The sequence below is a fragment of the Macrobrachium nipponense genome, chromosome 18 (genome assembly GCF_015104395.2).
Source record: "Macrobrachium nipponense isolate FS-2020 chromosome 18, ASM1510439v2, whole genome shotgun sequence".
NCBI lineage: Eukaryota > Metazoa > Arthropoda > Malacostraca > Decapoda > Palaemonidae > Macrobrachium > Macrobrachium nipponense.
The window spans coordinates 71,802,704-71,822,928 of NC_087211.1; the positions used below are offsets into that span (position 1 = coordinate 71,802,704).

At 37.6% G+C, this 20,225-nt stretch overlaps 1 protein-coding gene across 1 annotated transcript in view; it reads right to left on the bottom strand.

Moving 5' to 3' along the window:
- Window positions 1-4,994, bottom strand: part of LOC135197141 (homeobox protein aristaless-like) — a 338,826-nt gene extending 333,832 nt beyond the window's left edge. The window contains 1 exon segment of the mRNA XM_064224111.1: window positions 3,674-4,994. Coding sequence (XP_064080181.1) covers window positions 3,674-3,908 — 235 coding nt within the window. The 5' untranslated portion in view covers window positions 3,909-4,994.
- Between the last annotated feature and the right edge of the window lie 15,231 nt (window positions 4,995-20,225).

Consider the following 20,225-nt stretch of genomic DNA (forward strand, 5'->3'; position numbering starts at 1 on the left):
GTTTGGACATTCATATTATGGAAGATGAGTTTTTTACGATGGTTCCTGAAAGGCGTGGCATAGCAACACGTTTTTTTCATGCTTAGAGGATAGATATTAATTAAGAAGATTTGCTTTTGGGCGCTTAATGCCGGTATGCTTACTTGCCTATCTGTGCGCAAAATGAACTCGGGGAATATGTGCACGAGATGAAAAGGCGCTCATATAAATATATAATAATATATATATCATATACATATATATATATATAATATATATATATATATGTATATATAGTTATATGTATATATATATATATATATATCTATATATGTGTGTGTGTATATATATATATATATATATAATATATATATATATATATATAATTCTATATATATTTATATATATATATATATATATATATTAGTTTATTATAATTATTATCTTGGCACGCGGTTGTATGTAGAGCCTCGTGCGTCACTTAGCACAGGTGTTTTTTACGCATATATTTGTGCATTTTTTCCTGAATATCTTGCTGAAGGTGAATGCCTGTGTGAATCAGTATTTTTCCAGTGTATAAAATAAATAAATAGAGATGACCGTGTAGTTCTAGAATATTGATGACCTTCGACGTAAGACAGAAGCAAGAAAAAACCCGCATGGGGTTCTACTCTATGGTCTCATGGTCCCTCTTTCTAATTTTTTAAGCTACTTCGCAATTGCTGTCCTTTTGTTTTTATTCATTGGTTTAATTTTTTATAAGTTTTTTCTTTAATTACTTTCATCTGGATTTTTATGCACTTCACCTCTCTTCATGTGGTCTTGTTTGTCTCTCTTTTTTTTCATTGCGGATTCTGTTTAATGAAACTGGTTTGTATAATAATAATAATAATAATAATAATAATAATAATAATAATAATAAAATAATAATAATAATAATAATAATAATAATGCACAAAGCCATATAATAGACAAGAATCGTTATGAGAAATAAATGGTTAAATCTTATAACCTTCATTATTTATTTATTATATGTCCTCTCAACTCCATGTATTTGTTTTCAAATAATTTTCCTGTATGCTTTCATCTCCCCCTCACATCCCCATTTTTACACACTGTCTGTATTTTGCAGGACCTTCCTCTCCTTGGTAATTTGCCTTTGAGGCTTGTTTCATGCAAAAGTTCCATGATTTAAAACGATATATTAGGATATTTTTCAATGTCTTTATAACAGCCACTTAATGCTGTCTTTCATTAAGCTCCAACGATCTGCAGATTAATCTTTAGGTGTTTTTTTTAGCATATTTGTTATAGCGACAAATACTGATGTCGCGTGAGTCAGTCTGTTCTGGATCTTCTTAAGGCGTTGAAATTATCATATGCACTTTTTAAGATTGAATTTGTAAGGTCTGTATAGTTGATTTAAGAATGTTTTCCTGGATATTTTTGCCGATTTTTCAGTTACTGGATTTTTCAAGGGGGTAGACATGAATTCATCTTTCTAGGGTCAGTCTGTAGGTATCTAAAGGAAGAAAATCTACCTATTTTTATCGTAGTAGGTTTACATTTAATTTATTGAAAATTTCATTTTTTTGTACTGATGCTTGTCTGTACATTCTTCAGTGATGAGTGATGAAAGTTTCTCGTTTATTCTTTTAACTGAATCACTTTTGTTGCCTAGAATTTGCATACGTGAGCCATTTAATTTACAGCAATATAAAAAAAAGAGCAGGACTTTTCAAGCAAATAACTACAGAAGCTGTTAAAATTAAATGGAAAAATTACCTTAGAGGTGTAAGGGTAAATCAGATTCTGACCGTAAAATCTGAATTTTGCAACTTTAGAGTAATAATATTGATGTTAATCATTCAAAGTAAAAGTTTAAGTCAAAGCCAAAAAAAAATTATGAAAGGTATACTGAAGAAGAAAAAGTTACCGTTACAATTTGAAGCCAGTGTTCACAATAAACTAACAGTAATAATAATAACAAGATTTGTCATAACAATGATATTAGTAGAGGTCTGTGCAAAACAATTGACTAATCGTTATTGGTAATGGTGGTATTGCAATATATCATTGCACTACAACATGATTTTCCTAACAGCGTCTCTTGCAGTTTGTATGCAGATAGTTTCATATGTTTCTTTGTACGAGCAATTAATGACAATAAAGTGCTGCATTGTATATTCATTTGATAATCTGTCTTCATGTAATACAACTGCCATAATCAGTGCGTCTACAAGCGGACTTTATTGTATTTGTTCTAATACCGGTTGATATGAATATGATAAGCTGTATATTGCATTATTAGATAGATTAATATAATTATGCATGACGAGTTTTGAATTATCTTCCGTCAAGAGGCAGCTGACCTAATGCTTTCGTAAGTACAAGCCAAAATAATTTTTTTTGCATATATATATATACAGACATACATACATACTACATGCACATATATGTTATGTACACGTGCATACATATATTCATACATGCATGCATCCAGATATGCAGGCAAACAAGTGTCCCGGAGTAAATATATGTTCATAAGTATAGTCTTCCTTTTAGTAGCGTGTTGAATTGCGAACTCCTATATATATATATATGACATCATGCATCCATACATTCAGAATTTCAACATTCAGCCTTCTTCCAAGAAGGTTGGCGCCCAGAAAAGTACGGCAACTTATTACTACGGAATCGTTGATGAATCCTGCAGACATGTATTTGTATGCCTGCCTATTTGCATATGTATTTATACTTTAAGTATGTCCAGTTGTAGTATACAGAGTTTAAGTATATGTAGCGGAAGCATGTAAACGATCAGTTGGCAGATGATCAAGGGACGAAAAGAAAAGAATATTTAAACGGAAGTAGTCCTTGCAAATGGCTACTTAAGTAGATGCGAATGATACTAGAAGTTAGTAGGGAGGAAAAATGCTACTATTAAGAGAGTAAGTAGGAAAATATTGGTTCCACCTTATCAAAAAAGTTCCGGTTGTGGTGGTGATAAAAAAAAGGTTTAATGTTTACTAAACTAAATGTCTGGCACAATTTTGCTATTGGCTGTACAGCTGTTAATCATAGACGAATGATAGGACTTCTTTAATAACTTTATTCATTCATACCACCCAAAAGTAATCAAACAATTGATTGATGTCAGTTTTTGTTCCGTTATATATGAGATCTTTTATGAGCATGGTAGTGACAGTTACTTTTTCAAATTCTCATCCTAGGGAATAACTTTTAATCATATTTCAGAGTGTGTTTTGCATTATATATATATATATATATATATATATATATATATATATATATATATATATACACACACAGAATGTGTGCGTCCTTGCATGCTCTTAAGCGTAGTTTTAAAGGAGAGACTGAATCAAAGCCACCTATAATATGTTTTATGGCGTTTTAATTTCTGCGTTGTTATCTTAGGAGCAGCTGTAATAGCTAGATAGGGCCAATTATTGTGGTTCATTTGACAGTCCAGATTATACGTACATTTATTTTGTGTGTGTGTGTATATATATATATATATATATATATATATATATATATATATATATATATATATACATATATATAATTAGTTAGTATTTAGTTATAGTTGCTGTGCATATACACGCACTCAAACATAAACAATAAAGGAGTAGGTTAGAGATCAATTCATTGTGTCAGTGTCACTAACCTGTGACAGAAGATGGTGGAGAGTTAGAATTGACGAGTGCAGATATGGAGAATACGGAGGGGACGCCGCGCCCCCCGCTGGTCATTGTACTGCCGCTGTTGTTGTTATTGTTGTTACCAATTGTGGTGTTGATGGTTGTGGTGGTGGTATTGATGAGAGTGTTCAGCCCTCCTCCACCAATTCCGCTGGTGGTGGATGGGGTAGTCCCCCCTATGAGGTTGGGCACCTCCATCATGATGGCACTTGTGGCACTGTTCAAGAGCCACGCCCCCCTGTCCCCCTCTCTCTCGCTGTCTCGCTCTCTCTCTTTTCTTTCTGGCTTACTGCCTCCCTGTGCCCCTCCCCCGCCTCCTCCTACCCCTCTCCTCCCTGGGACCTTCCCCCCTCACCACTCCCTCCAGCGTCTCGTCACAGGACAGTCCCCAACTCCCCGCGCGCGCGCTATCCCCGAGATCTTTTCAGTAAAACAAATCTAAAAGTTTCTCGATTGGCACGTGCTTTTTTCTCTCTCTCCCGTGCTCGTGTAGCTCACGTGCTGTCGCGGGCGTACGCGCCGAGAATTCGTGATTAGAGGGCAGCCGACTCGACGGGGGGCGGGCGAAATAATGCGGCACACAAGATTACAGTCCCAAAAGGTCGTGGCGATACACTGTAATTGTGGGGCATCAACTGAGCTGGATTCTGGTTCCTGCCGCCCACTTGTCGGTGGGCGGAGTCTCTTACGGAGCCCTGACTGGCACCCACAACTCGCCCACGCCCATGATTTAAGCTTCCACCCTTTGCACTGTCACTTCACCCTAGCATTCCTTTATCAATGGCTGCACCAGCTGGTGGTCCTACCGAGCTGCTGTCGTCCCTGGCGGCAGATTCACGCGAAATGCGGACGCCAGTCCCGGGGTCGATCTTTTTCCTCATTCGTTTCAAAGCACTTTTTTACAAGCACATGGCCCTCTCAAGTCATAAACATCCTTCGCAGGCATTGCTTGCGGAAGCAGTCATTATTACCATGCAACACTTCATCACGGCGCCCCAGAGACGCTATACTTTGGCAGCTTTTGCTCGTAACGGGGCTCCTGTTTCTGTTTCCTTCGTCCCTCGAGTTTTCGCGGTTTCCGCAACTTTGGATTCGACGCAATTCCTCGGAATCCGATTCCCTTTTCAACCGGAACGGAATGTCCGAATTTCTCGTCGTTGCTGCATTTCGAAGCGAGAGAATCGGGGCCCGTCGGTTTTTGAGTGTCTCGCGGTTCCCTGCGGTTGGCGATTGCAGGTGGAGGCAGTTGGTGGAAGTCGCTCAGCTGACCAATGAAAGCGCAGCGTGGAGGGAGGCGGTGCGGCCGAGGGAACAGCGCATCCTTGTGTCAGCGGCGCCGAGTCCATTAGCGAGTGATTGATGATCCTCCGGCTCGGCCAATCACCGGCATGCTCCCTCTCGCCCCGCCCACATCTCCACCCACTCCCCGCCTTCGCCCCGCCCACCCTTGGCACTGACCACCCACCGCATTGCCTTGGTTGAGCGAACACCTGCTCCGCAAAGGTAATTGATTCCCCCGTATCACTGTGGCATTTAGATTGGGGAATCTAATCTGAGTTGATATCAAGAGTGAGCACCTCAATTATGAGGCAGACCTGAGTCTCTCTTTCTCTCTCCCTCTCTCTCTCTCTCTCTCTCTCATTTTATTCTTACAGCAACTACCTCCTCCCTCTCCCCCCTCTCCCAAACCTGTATGGGACGCGTGCATTTTTACGATGCTTCCGTAATGCCTCTTCTCGTAGAACTGAATTTAATGGTAATTATTTTGTTTTTCTGCATCTCCCGTCCGTGAGATCCTAGCCATAACGACCATGGACACTTCTTTAGAGGACTACTATAACCGCCCCACCCCCTCCCAACCCCCTACATACCCTCTTCTTTCAGTTTATGTTCTATGGGCTAGCGGCTTCATAGGCATCGAATTAATGGTATGCAAGAGGCAATTAATTTTTTTCGTAGTTGGATTTTACGGCAGTGGACATAATGTAATCCATTTCAGATAGTATATTCTCTCTCTCTCTCTCTCTCTCTCTCTTTTATTTGTTGTTTATTCATTTTTGTATCTGCCTCTCTCTCACAATTGTGATTTATCCATCTCTCTCTCTCTCTCTCTCTCTCTCTCTCTCTCTCTCTCTCTCTCTCTCTCTCATTTGTTGTTTATTCTTTATTGTATCTCCCTCTCTCTCACAATTGCGATTTATCCATCTCTCTCTCTCTCTCTCTCTCTCACAATTGCGATTTATCCATCTCTCTCTCTCTCTCTCTCTCTCTCTCTCTCTCTCTCTCTCTCTCTCTCTCTCTCTCTCTCTCTCATTACCTTCATTCACCGTTAAATTGCTTTCAGATGAAACAGACATTAAATGTAGACTACTTTTTCGGAGACATTGTTATAAGAAAATTGCCTTAACGGGTAATTTCCTTTTGCTCTTTTTTTTTGGGGGGAGGGGGGCCGTTGGGGAAGTTCGTGTTTAGTTTTATTTCTTCACCCATCAATTTCTCGTTATTTCAAAGATTTAATCAGAAGTTTTGAAACTTCCGTGGCTGTAAATTGCAATCGTATGAAAGGAATTTTGTGTATGATTCTGAATTGTTGGAATTTTTTGTTTTATTTAATATTTCTGTTATCTTACATATAGGTGTATGGAATTCATTGGCTACTTCGTTCTTTAATAGGACGAACCCTTATGTAGAAATTTTTCACATAAACTAATGAATTTTTCTAAACAGAAATCACATCAGCAGTACGTAGTTGACCTCACCCACCCCCCTCCTCCTTCTCCTCCTCATACTCACTGAGCAGACCCGTTTCTATGTATATCTCTTCTTATATAGTAATCCACTTCGAAATTATTCACACCTCGATATTGTTTTCACTTGAACAATCTTGTTTGATACTATTTTTTATCTTTATATATTTTTCCTTCTCTTATGTCTCCTTACCCCACATATACTACATAAATCCATTCATCTTAACAACTTCAGCCAATTCCCTTACGCTCACATTCAACTTCCACACTTCACTTCCATAAAGTGTTGGATCAACAGACTTTTCAGAAATCACTACTTTTGTTTCATAGACAAATCTCTCCCCCTTCACAATATCTTACCGAAATCTTGCTCATTTCATGGCTTCACCTATTCTGTGTTTGACGTTTCTCCTCCTGCTGTCATCAATGAGACTCTAAAATACCAGAATGTTTTCTGAGGCATCCTCATAAGTGTGATCTCGCTATCTTTCACTTTCAGATGCATCCTCTCACAAAGGCTTAAACTTTTTAACCACTTTCTGCCGCTTGTCTTCACTAACACCACCCTCAGTGTCGTGGTCGGTTTGGTCTTGGGCAGCCACCTCGGTGGCCGCGAATACTGTTCTAGGGCATTCCATTGAGTAGTCAGAAATATATATTTCTGGTGATAGTTCACTCTCGACGAGGTTCGGAAGCCACGTAAAGCCGTTGGTCCTGTTGCTGGATAACCAACTGGTTCCATGCAACGTAAAAACACCATACAAACAAACTAATACCACCTGACATCATCATCGCATCTGCTAGCAACAACCACTCAACACTCCATTCACTGCCCCTTTTCTTATCCCATAAGCGCAGGCCTTCATCTTACGTCCCACCATGTCCTCTCTCATCAAACTCTTCATTAAAGATATACTATTAAAAACATATCCTTGTCTCAGACTAACTTTTGTACCAGTGCAGTTACTATTTGCTCTTCGTATTGTAACACATTGATTCCAGATTTAAATGTCTAACTACTCACAGAAAAAAAATCTTCATACCCTATACAATCCTCAACACCCTCCACATTGCGTCTTAAGTTTGAAATAATAGGTACATACAGTTACTTCATTACAAACACTTTCTGTCTTATTTTCTCTGAACCTAACCTTCACCTTCCCATGTTTATCAAGAAAGGTTATACCCTTGCTGCCATAATAGATTCACATCAAGCGTGCATCTGATGTCTAGGCCAGTCCCTTACGACGCTGCTGATTGGCTGTTGATAAGCCAATCACAGGGCTGGAAACTCTCAGTCTCTCGAGAGAATTCACATAGGTAGGATGTGTGTGCCACCTCTCCTGAGAGATGCTTTTTAAAGACGTACCCCTCAGGAGAGTTGGAACATTCATCCTGCCCATGTGAACTCTCGAGAGAGACTGAGTATCCCGCCCTGTCATTGGCTTATCAACAGCCAATCAGGAGCGTCGTAAGGGACGGGCCTAGATATCAAATGCACGGTTGATGTGAATCTACTATAGTTCACACCGTGGTCAACCGGGGGAGGTGTGGGGGGGGAGATGAGTATTCTGTGGACCTCACACGGTGCACTGTAGGCATTATTAAAGGATGTTTGCAGCGTCCCTTCAGCCGCTACCTGCACCCGCCTTTTATAGTCTTTTGATTTACCTCCATTCCCGCTTCCTTTCTCCCATCTTGTTATCTGACCACTCCAACTATTATTTCAAAGTGAAACTGTGGGTTTTTCCCCAGTTACACCTTTAGGCCCATGGTCTTCATCTTAATTGTTTTCTGACGCTTTTTATTTTGCTGTGCAACTACTCCAGCTCTCCTCTCTATTTTAAATGTTTTGGCTTTATAACCTAAATTCTATGAATCCAGTCAAGTCCACAACCTGGTCAATGATTAAATCGCGCTAATTCTACTGTTCCTCTGCATCTCACTAATAATCTTATAAACTCTTAATTTTTTTTTTTTTTTTTTTTTTTTTGCTGCTCATCTTAATTGACCTTCGCAATTCCTCAACAGTCATTCCAGGTGCATTCTGAAATGTACGTAATTAGAATATGCCATTGTTGTTTTTCACAATCTGCAGCTTCCAAGTATCACTCTGTTTACAAGGGACTACATTCCTTCCAGACAGCGTCACTCCATTTGCATTTTTCATTCCAAGATCTATTGCTCTCTGCTCTTTCAGTGTTTACTTCTTTCAGTATATTTTACCTCTTTTCACTCGGTTAGCCCTTTACTACCAAATTCATATTCATCCTTTTTTTTATAACGCAACACGACACTTTGTTTTTATTTTTTTCATTCATTCTTTTTCCGTTGGACAATATCCTTGTGGTAAAATTGCAGTTCCCGTTGGACAGTATCATTCTGGTAAAATAGCAATTCCTGTTGGACGGTATATCCTTCTGGTAAAATAGCAATTCCCATTGGACAATCCTTCTGGTAAAATAGCAATTCCTGTTGGACGGTATTTCCTTCTGGTAAAATAGCAATTCCTGTTGGACGGTATATCCTTCTGGTAAAATAGCAATTCCTGTTGGACGGTATATCCTTCTGTAAAATAGCAATTCCCATTGGACAGTATCCTTCTGGTAAAATAGCAATTCCTGTTGGACGTATATCCTTCTGGTAAAATAGCAATTCCCACTGGACAGTATCCTTCTGGTAAAATAGCAATTCCTGTTGGACGGTATACCTTCTGGTAAAATAGCAATTCCCGTTGGACGGTATATCCTTCTGGTAAAATTGCAATTCCCGTTGGACAGTATCCTTCTGGTAAAACTGCGAAAGCTTAAGAATATTCTTTGACATGTTTATTGTAATCTTTTTTATAGACGCTTTCCTATCTCGATTAAGGTTTACCTTTTCATTTTGGTTCAAACTGGTTTCTTTTCAGTTAAGCTTCATCCAAGTAAAGATTCACATACCTCTAGCAACTTTCTTAACTATATCCATCAACATTTTCTTCAAACAAATGTTTTTCATCACCATTTTCTATGTCACAAGCACGAAAATATATCATATGAATTTTCTTTGCTGTATACCACTAATCCTTAGTAATTAACCTTATTTCAGCATTTATATCCACAGTGCAGATCATTCTCAATGACTCTTGGCACTCCCTACCTTATAGTTATGACATTTCTTCCTTTGTGACCGACTTTTGCCGTCAAGTCACTTAGCACGACCACCAATTCTTCTGAAGCAATGATTATTAATGTGTGTATATATATATATATATATATATATATATATATATATATATATATATATATACACACACACAAAATATACATCTGTGACGCAAGGGCCCCTGTTTTTATTCTACTATTCATATTTTTTCTCTCCTTTGCTGCCTTCCACAGTCTCCTCTCTTCTCCATCCTCCTGTTTCATAGTTCTCATCCAAGTAGGTCCGGATCATCCAACTCCTATATATAGTGGCCACAGGAGCCCATATGGCACTATCACGTACAGTTCTCCCGTTGGTTGTGATAAGCCAATGACAGGGCTGGAAACTCTCAGTCTCTCTCGAGAGTTCATATAGGCAGGATGTATGTTCCACCTATCCTGGGGGTTACTTTTGAAAGACGTAACCCTCGGGAGAGGTGGAACATACATCCTGCCTATTTGAACTCTCGAGAGAGACTGAGAGTTTCCAGCCCCGTGATTGGCTTATCAACAGCCAATCAGGAGCGTCGTTAGGGACTGGCCTAGACATCAGATGGACCGGTGATGTGAATCTGCTATCTCAATCTCCCCTCATCATTATCTCGTTTGCATGTGGAAGTATCTTCTTTTTCCATGCAGTATCATTTCTAATTTCATCTTGCCATCTGACTGCTAACGTTCTTCTTTAAACTTCATTCATTATTTTCCTTCTCTAACTTGTGTCATTATTGTACCATGTAATAACATACGCGCTTGTGCGTACACAAACTTTGAAAATATATGTATAAATGGAAAAAATCTGATCAGCACCATTTCACGCCATTTTGCTGCAGAATGTTGAACCCGTTCGTTCTGGTGCAATCCCCGTCACAGATTTGCAATAATACTGCAGCTGCTTTGAGGATAGGTTTTATATTTCACTTGTTGTTTTTGGCAAACATCTCTTTATTATAGTTTAATGCCTAAGGCAGTTCAGTTTGAGACCTGTTGCCATTTTCTGTAGGAAAAAAAGAATGAATTATTTTTATGATTTGGTTTTTGATGAAGCAAAATGCGATTATAGTCTGAAGCAAGTGACAAGTGACTCGCCGTACTATTAGATTTCTGATTCCGTTTTTGAAGTTTCTGCCGTGCCCGGCTAGTTAAGGATACTAGGTTGCTTGAAACCGGATTTTTTTTATTATTATTATTATTAATTTCAGTCCGGCAATACTTTCAATAACGCACTCTCGTGATCTTTTCAAGGTGGTCGAGAAGCTTCCCCGTCTTTGCAAGGGTTGCAGAGTCAAAGAGACCAATTTGGCTGTCAAGAGTAAAAGGAGACCTTTTATTTGAATAACTCGTCTGTCCACCGTTTTCATTGCTTTGACGAACATTTATTTGCCGTTAACTTCACTCTTTTGTTTTCTGTCTGTTATGGCTCGGGTTTTCTAGGTCACTTTTATAGGTTGGATCTTCTTGGTCTCTTTTTTGGCTTAGGTTTTCTGGATTCTTGTTTTGGGTGTGTTATGATGTCCTCTAGGTGGCGATTATTATCATTCCTGTGACGTCACTTTACAGACACATTTCTTTATTTATGGTTATTTTCTTCTATATTAGTCTTACTACCTCTCCTGTCAAGCCTCCCTCCCTCGGATCGTTCGCTGTGCTGCTCCACCAACTCTGTTTTTTGTATATGTTCTGTTTAAAAAAAAGAAAAAAATGTACTTCGAGCTCAGTCTACTGGAATGTGTTTTTATTCTACTGTTCAGGAAACGGCTGAACTTTGACGTAGTTGACTAAGGTAGGTGTTGAGCCTAGAAGAAATCACAGTGATATACATTGCAATGAAATGATCAGCAAAGCAACAGTGTACTAATATATATATATATATATATATATATATATATATATATATATATTAATAATCTGTGTACGAATAGATATTTTAATAAGTACAAACATATATACTGTCGATGGATGCCACCTCAGAGTCAGAGGCAGAAATATCAAATGAAAAAAAAAAATTATAAAATGAAGAATTCCACCAGCATTTTCATCCTCCAACAGGATCTCTTCGAGGGCGATTTATTGTCACAGTAAATCGCTTTGGAAGGGTCCGTTGGAGGAGGAAACTTATATCATCTTTGATTTAATTTTTCCCTTTTAGACTTCTAGTCGGGCTACCTCGCCTCACGCACACACACTATGTATGTACGTACACATATATATGATATATATATATAATATATATATATATATATATATATATATATTTTATATATATATATATATATATATATATATATATATATATATAGACGGATTATGTATACACATACATACATACATGTATATAAAAGATTATATATATATATATATATATATATATATATATATACATATATATATATTATATATATACATCATATATATATAGACGGAGGATTGTATACACATACACATACATACTGTATATAAAAGATTATTTATCCTAATAATTTCTTTGTGAAAATAGAGTCTTTCTCTCTCTCTCTCCATGTAAATACAGGTATCCTAGAATACGGGTGCTCTTTTTCCTCCATCCCCCATTCCATTCTCCCGCCAAACGCCACCCCCCATCCGACCCCCCCCCCTCCCCACCTTCCATCCTGAACGATCCACCCTTTTGATTTTTGTGATCCCTTTTGTGGAAGCAACTCCTCTATTCAAGAGCCGCTGTCATATCTGGATCCGCCATCATCGGTAACCATTCACTCGCGGGACATCAAAGTCGGTGAACAAAAATCTCCCTCAAAAACCCACCTCGGTTGGAAGGTGAATCAATCAGGGGGGGCGCACTGGGGCTTCTCCTCCCCTCCCCCTCCCCCTTCTCCCTTAATCAGCGTGATTCATCCCCCAGCCACTCCGCCAGATGCCATCGCATTAGGTCAGGTCAACTCAGGTGAATGGATCAGAGGTCACGCAATGGTGTGACGCGAGACCCCCGTACTCCTCCTCACTTTCTTCTTCTTCCTCCTATTCCTCCTCCTCCTCCTCCTCCTCCTCCTCCTCCTGCCTCCCGCCATGCCTGGAGTTCCACCTCCTCTTTTTCCTCATTCTTCTACCTTACCTCCTCCTACAGTTCCTCCCCACCTTCCTCACTCACGTCCTCCCCTAACCATCTTTCTATTTATCTCCTTCAATTCCTCTTCTTCCACCTCCTCCTTCTCCTCACTAGCATTTTTCTCTCCTCCTCCTCCTCCTCCTGATATGGTGTCATGTGGCTTAAAGAGGGTTGAAGTCCGTCGCCCTATACATATGTACTTGTATGTATACTTGCATGTATTCGTTTGTACTTTTTATACAGGGCACGGTAATACATCCTCTTGACCTCATGTGTTTATATTTGCAGAAGAGCGCGTATGCATATTCATATAATCTCAGTAAATAGATATTCCAAAGTCTAAAATTGACTTACAGATTAATAGAGTTGATTAAACTTGTTCATTCTTACTCGCACTTCACCATTATATACTTGAATGTATATCAAGGAAGAGAGAGAGAGAGAGAGAGAGAGAGAGAGAGAGATTGGGTGCTTAATTACGTTGGTCCGAATTAACCCCTGTGGACTAGGTAGCTGGAACAATGGACTGAAACGCGCGCCAACAGAATTACTAACAAAGCCTTGTCCATAAAAGCCTCTCGTTCACTGTTTATTCATTAATTTTTACGCTCCGTCGCCTGTATCGAAAAGTAAACGCTTTCGACATTCGAAGAATTTAATTTATTTTTACTTTGTGTCTATGTATGTTGTCCTTGACATGCGGTATTAGATGAAAAAGACAGAATAAATTAAAATCGAAAGAATCGGTTATAAATGAAATGATTCTAAATTATTTGAGTTTTTGAGAATTGTCTGCTTTCCCATATTCATTCTTTCGTTCATTCATTGTCCCTCTAAGTGAATGATTCGTGTGTATTTATTTTAAAGCTAGTTTTAGAACTGTGAACGACAATAAGTGATAACAATCATTTCTTTTTGTCAACCTTGTAAAGTATGGTTCAGAATGGCCTCTAATCTCTCACACGTAGATATCATGTTTATTTTAGTATCGCAAAAAGCTGTAGTCAACAGAAAGGATCGATACACATTTTATGCATTTTATGCATTTTTGCCATTCAAGATTGAGCTATTTATGACGCCTAAAGCACTGAATCTAACTTTATTCAGTGTCGTATTTTTAGACCTTTATTTTTTTTAATCCCACCCTCTCTCTCTCTCTCTCTCTCTCTCTCTCTCTCTCTCTCTCATACTTACAGGTATATCTGCGTTTGTTTTCGTATAACACAACACGTTTTAGTTCACAAACACACAAGTACATACAATTCCAGACACTTCACTTGCCACTTATCACGGTCATAAACTAATCAATCAGCCACACATCTCAGACATACATACATATATGCATAATACATAAATCCGTATTGTGGTTCACTCACACAATACTCCTTTTCACTCACCTGAGCCTTCATACAAGCATAGTGCATACATACATACATACATACATACATACATCATACATACATCGGAATACATAAATCAGTATTGTGGTTCGGACAGTCACATATACCCACGCATTATGCGTGCGTGCAAGCTCCTCTGCGCGTGCTTGCTCTCATGGCGCCCCCCACCCCCCAAACGTCTTTGGGACATCTCAGGGCCTGCACGCAAAGAGCCGGGTAGCTCCATCCTCCTCTTGAAGTCTGACCGACTATATAGTCGTTCGAGGCCGGCCCTCGCGTCCGTCGAGAACAATGGCTCCAATTTGGGAGGGTGGAGGAGAGGGTGTTCCTCGGACACGCGAGCGGTATTTATCAAAAGAGGAACGGAAGGAATAACAGAGGGTTGTTTAGAAAGTAGCAAAGGGAAGAAGAGGATAAATAACGAGGGAGGAAGTGGCTTACGAAGAAATGTTGGAATGCTGGAGGTGGAGGCGGATCAAACGATGAATTTGGTGGAGGGGGTCGAAAGATGCTTTTTTTTGTGGGGGGTTGTTGGTTGTCCAGATTTGAAGAGTTGGGTGGCGTGAAGGAGTTAGGTAGGGGAGGAAACAGGAGTAAAAATATGTTTCGAATTAATAGAAAATATTGTTGAAAATATTTGGCGGTAGGAACAGTATAAAGTTGTTTGACAGTTATGATATACCTTGACGTTTAACTTGGTAGTGAAGACAGGTAGTTGATGCGGTTTTTTGGTTTAAAAAAAAAGGGTAAGAAAACTATAGGTGATTATTAGCGAATGCAGACAGATGTTTGAGTTTGTTGCAAAGACAGAGAGATAATGAGGCTGCTTGTGAAGACAGGGGTAATTTTGAATTTAAAAATGGACACATGATGAGATTTAGAGGCTCAAGATAGATGACATGTTGTGCTAAAGTTGTACAATATATTGTTTAAAAAATCTTGACTAATAATACTGGAAGAGACGCGAGGAAAAGCTCAGGAATACCCGAAACTTCCAGGTATGATTTGTTTGCATAGAATTTAAAGTTAATGTGATGAAAGCACAAATATTAAAAGAAAACCACTGTTTATGTAGTTGGTTAGAGAAGGAAGATGTAGGAGAGCCATTTGCAGTGGGGAGGAAACTTAAGGAATGAAACTGGATATAGAAGAAAAGTGGGGAGGGGGATTGGAAGGGAAGGAAATCCTTCGAAGAAAAGGAAACGACACTGAGGTTAAGGTCTTTGAGGTAAATAGCTGTCAGATATAAATGAAAACTGGAGGGAAGGGGGAAGAAGGAAATAAAAAAAACAAGATGAAATGTAAATGGGACATGAGACGACAGAAGGTTCCTGCTGTATGGGAATGTCAGCCAAAAAAGAACTGGACGTTTCTTATGTTTGCTGCATGGCACGTCTAGAAAGCGAATTGAAATGATACAAAGACGTTGAATATAAAAGTACTAATTCATTGAATCCGTAGTAATTAAATACCTATTTCATATATAAATAAGAAATGAGCTGATTGCCATCTAAAATCAGTTTATTAAGTCAGATATAAGCCCCATGAATTTATGGCTCTTGTTTAAGAAAAGTCAACCTAAACGATGAATATTGATATATATTTTAATGTTTTTAAAAATAGGTATTTGCATAAAGTTTGTGGTTACAAGTTGAAAAAAAAGAGCTATGCCTAAACTCTTGAATTTAACAAGAAAATTAAAATAAAGTGTTTGGATATTGTCTTCTGTAGGCATATATGCGTGTGAAATTTAGGATTTCTTCTGTTTAATTTGATACGTGTAAAATATATTATTGTCTTTGTATTCATTTATGTACTATGTAAAATTTATTATGCTCTTTTGCATGCTTTTATACGGGTAAAATTTATTGTTGCCTACTGTATGCATTTATACATGTAAAATATATTATGCTCTTTTGTATGTTTTTATACTCGTAAAATTTATTGTTGCCTTCTATATGCGTTTATACGTTTAAAAATTATCAATATAATTTTATAACGCTTTAAATCAAACTGATCGTTAATTTATTGATTTGAAAACGTTAGTGATATTTCCATATAGCATGCAAGTAAGAAAAATGTTGCGTTCCGTTACGAAGTAGAAAGCGTGAATATTGATGAACCTCCATGATAAGTACATAACCATCAGTGAAAAATCGGAATTCGGAATTTAAAAAAAAAAATTAAGTTTTCCAGGCACGTTGATGACAATCTTTGTCCTTTCCTCTCAGCTCCCTCTATTGTTCTTTGATGTAATGTATACTCCAGCCGCGGCTTAATCCAAATCCTGGTACCCTTCTTTTTTTTTTCTTTGGTTAAAAGATGAACCTTATTAATCAGTGGCTTTGTTCTTTTATTAGGTGGGCGTGAGTGGGCGGTTGCTGGGCTGGGCGAAGGTGGGAATGGTCGGGCAGGAAAGAATGCGACGCTTAACTTAACACGTTATTTCATTCAGTTTTAGATTCATGGTTGGTTTTACTCTTATTTCGAGTGATATTTATTTTCTTTTGTATTCATATTTAGTTTTATATTGCACTAATTTTGAAGCTTATATTTTATTCGATGGATATCTGATATTGTACTTATAAGTATTCATGATATATTTTATTCATACTATTTGCTCAATTTTTGAAAATTACATATTCCTTTTATTGATTCTAGTAGTCAAGAATGTATATAACAATTATACCATTTATCTAATGGGAACGAAGTTTAACATTCTGGTAAATTTCTTCTAAATCTAAGCTACTTCCAGTTGTCTCTTGATAAAAGGAAGGTCACAGGAAATGAAAATGAAGTCAGCCTCTCGCGTTACCAATGGTATGAATTGTATAATACCAATAATGACGTCATTCACGAAAGGCATTCTCATTTTCGGTTGGGATCCTGAACTACTGTTGATATGTAATGATGGCAGGAGTCATCTCAGTCTTGAAGTCAAAGTGAGTTCGAAATCTCAGTCTTGAAGTCAAAGTGAGTTCGAACTCTCAGTCTTGAAGTCAAATTGAGTTCGAACTCTCAGTCTTGAAGTCAAAGTGAGTTCGAAATCTCAGTCTTGAAGTCAGAGTTCGAAATCTCAGTCTTGAAGTCAAAGTGAGTTCGAATCCCACCCTTGATATTACGTCTCTGTCTCTCACGTGACGTCATTTTGTAAATTTGCTCGTAAATATACCAAGGGGTTGCTGTTGGTTTTAGTTCTTGTCTTTTACGATAGTATGTCGGTTGTAAATGTAATTTTACAAAGAAAAGTGCATAGAAATATTAGAAAAAACATGTAAAAATAAAAGTTCTGAATCTTCGTTCTCGGTAAAATTTACGTAAATATTTTCAACAAATATGATAAGAATTTGAGACTGATTTTATTTGCTATCTGTTTTGATATTGTGTGAGTAATAATTATAATATTACAAAATAAGATAAAAAATATTTATTAGAAAAAACATATCAGTTGGTAAAATTTACGATTGTCTTGTAAAACGGGTTGTAAATAGTAATCTTGAACTTCTCGTGGAAGATGGGGAAATTTTTTCTATTTTTTTTTTTTTCTTTCACCATGTGCATTTGCATATCTTCCTCTTTTCATTGATTTTTTCCCGTCAATTGGCCCTCCTCAAAGTTTACCCGGCCTGAGGAGTTGTATATCGATGTAATTACCCGTCCAGTAAGGGCTAAAAATAAAGTGGAAAAAAAAAAAATTCAGTTCATTTCCTTTATGGTTTCAAGACTTTCACTGGAAAGCTGGTTAGAAAATATAAAGAAATAGAGAAGTCAGAGTAGATGTATTGAAAGCGATCTGTACGTGACTTTCGTGTATGCCATATAACTGGACCTTGCAGGCTTTAATTGGTGATTCATGGAAAGCAAATATTTAAGATTAATCGAAGGATAAGTTCCGTATCGTCATATACTTTCAAGTTTTGGGGTGAAGATGGAGTAATATAGTTCTTTTTGGTTATCTTTCCTGAATTTAAGGTGTCTCGTTGAATGTTAGGAAATTTGTGAAGTTTTACGTTCTCTTGTATTTTGAATCTGTAGTTAAGAATGTGGATGATCTCGTATTTTTTCTTCAAAACTGTGCATACACAATCACAAACTGGGCGACTTTCGTAAAGAAGCATTTCAAGTATGTTATCTAAGTTTATGTGACATGTATTTATGTCGACTGAATGTCTTTAGTATTTAATTAATGGCAAAATATTTTCATGCAAATGGAAATGATAGAGTTAAAAGTAAAGTGAAATAACGTTACATTACAAACTTATTTGACAAGAATAACTTCATCAAGAGTTATCTCGGTAACGGCGGATGCTGCCGTTTCAGACGCAACCCCACCCGAGGCACCGGACTTCAGTGCGCATGCGCGAGCAGCCACCGAAGTGATTTTTCATCGCTGGGCGCCATGGTCGTCGTCGTCGAATGGGCACGGTCGCCTCGTGCCTATTAAAAATAAAGGCGATGACGAACGACTCAAGAGAGGGCGAAAGGAAGACGAGGAGTCTGCTTCATGATTCAGGAGACGATCGTAATTGTATAATTAAGAAGAAAAGCCACGACAGTGACCCTCGCTCCCTCCCCTCACATTAACAAACAATGGCAGGGAGAGGGATTTGCCCGGGACCCTTGGCGCCTTGCGATGGATGGCAAGGGACTTCCTGTCCTCTCTCTCTCTCTCTCTCTCTCTCTCCGAAGTTTCTTCTATTCAGAGAGATAATATATTCTCACTTGTCTCTTCTGTTATTTTCTCTCTCTCTTTTTTTTTTTCCTCCCCCCTCCCTTTTTACACGTTTATCCGTAGTAGGGGAAAATATAACTAAATATTCAGCGAAAAGACAATTAATTGGGAACCTAAAAGAAAAAAACGCCTCCGTGGGTGTGATCGGTATGGTCTTGACCTGCCACCTCGGTGGCCGCGAGTTCGATTCTAGGGCATTCCATAGAGTTGTTAGAGATGTGTATTTCTGGTGATAGAAGTTAACTCTCGACGTGGTTGGGAAGTCACGTCAAGCCGTTGGTCCCGTTGCTGGATAACCACTGGTTCCATGCAACGTAAAAACACTATACAAACAAACAAACAATGAAAACAAATGTAGGGTACAGAACAAGGAGAGAAATGAAAGACTAGAGATAAACAGGGTACTGGTAGCGACAGGAAAATGAAAAGAAAAACAGAATGAATTGGTCAAATGCATTGGGATTTAATGCCATGAAAAGTACACAGAAAACCTGACATTAATAGAAAATCAATGAATTTCTTCGATTTTAGGAATTTTTTACAAAATTGGAGAGCAAGGTCATGTGAACAGGCAAGAATGAAAAATTGTTTAAAGGAAATAACGATAAAAAAATTATAATGTCTTTCTGTATGAAAACTTTTCGTTTCATCCTTGACTAAATTGTACCATCATTCTAAAATCTTTGCCAACACTCCTCTCTTCACTAGGACGAAAATTTTATTCATAATTACATTTTCTGTCATTTTTTTTTAACGAGAATTAAAGAATTACTTGTGGTGGACATTAGATGATTCCTCAGATATCTCCAATTTTATCATTTATTTATTGTGAACCCATACAACATATATATACATTATATTTTAATAATAATATACTATATATTATATATATATATATATATATATCTATATATATATATATATATATCTTATATATATATATATATAGATATTTATATATATATATATATATATATATATATATATATATATAGATATATACTATTATATCTATATATATATATATATAGATATATAAAGATATATATATATGTATATATATAATGATATAGATATATATATATATATATATATATATAGATATATATATATATATATATATATAGATATAGAGAGAGAGAGAGAGAGAGAGAGAGGAGAACGAGAGAGAGAAGAGAGAGATGAGAGAGGAGAGAGAGAAGAGAGAGAGAGAAATCCCTGTATTTAAACATATCTTAAAAACTAAATATTTTACTGTCGAAGCTGTTCAAAAATCTTTGTTCTGTCATGCGGGTTTCACGTCCAGAAATTCTGCGATTATTAATGGAACTGAATATTCATATTTCCTCCCTGCCATAGGAGACTTTCT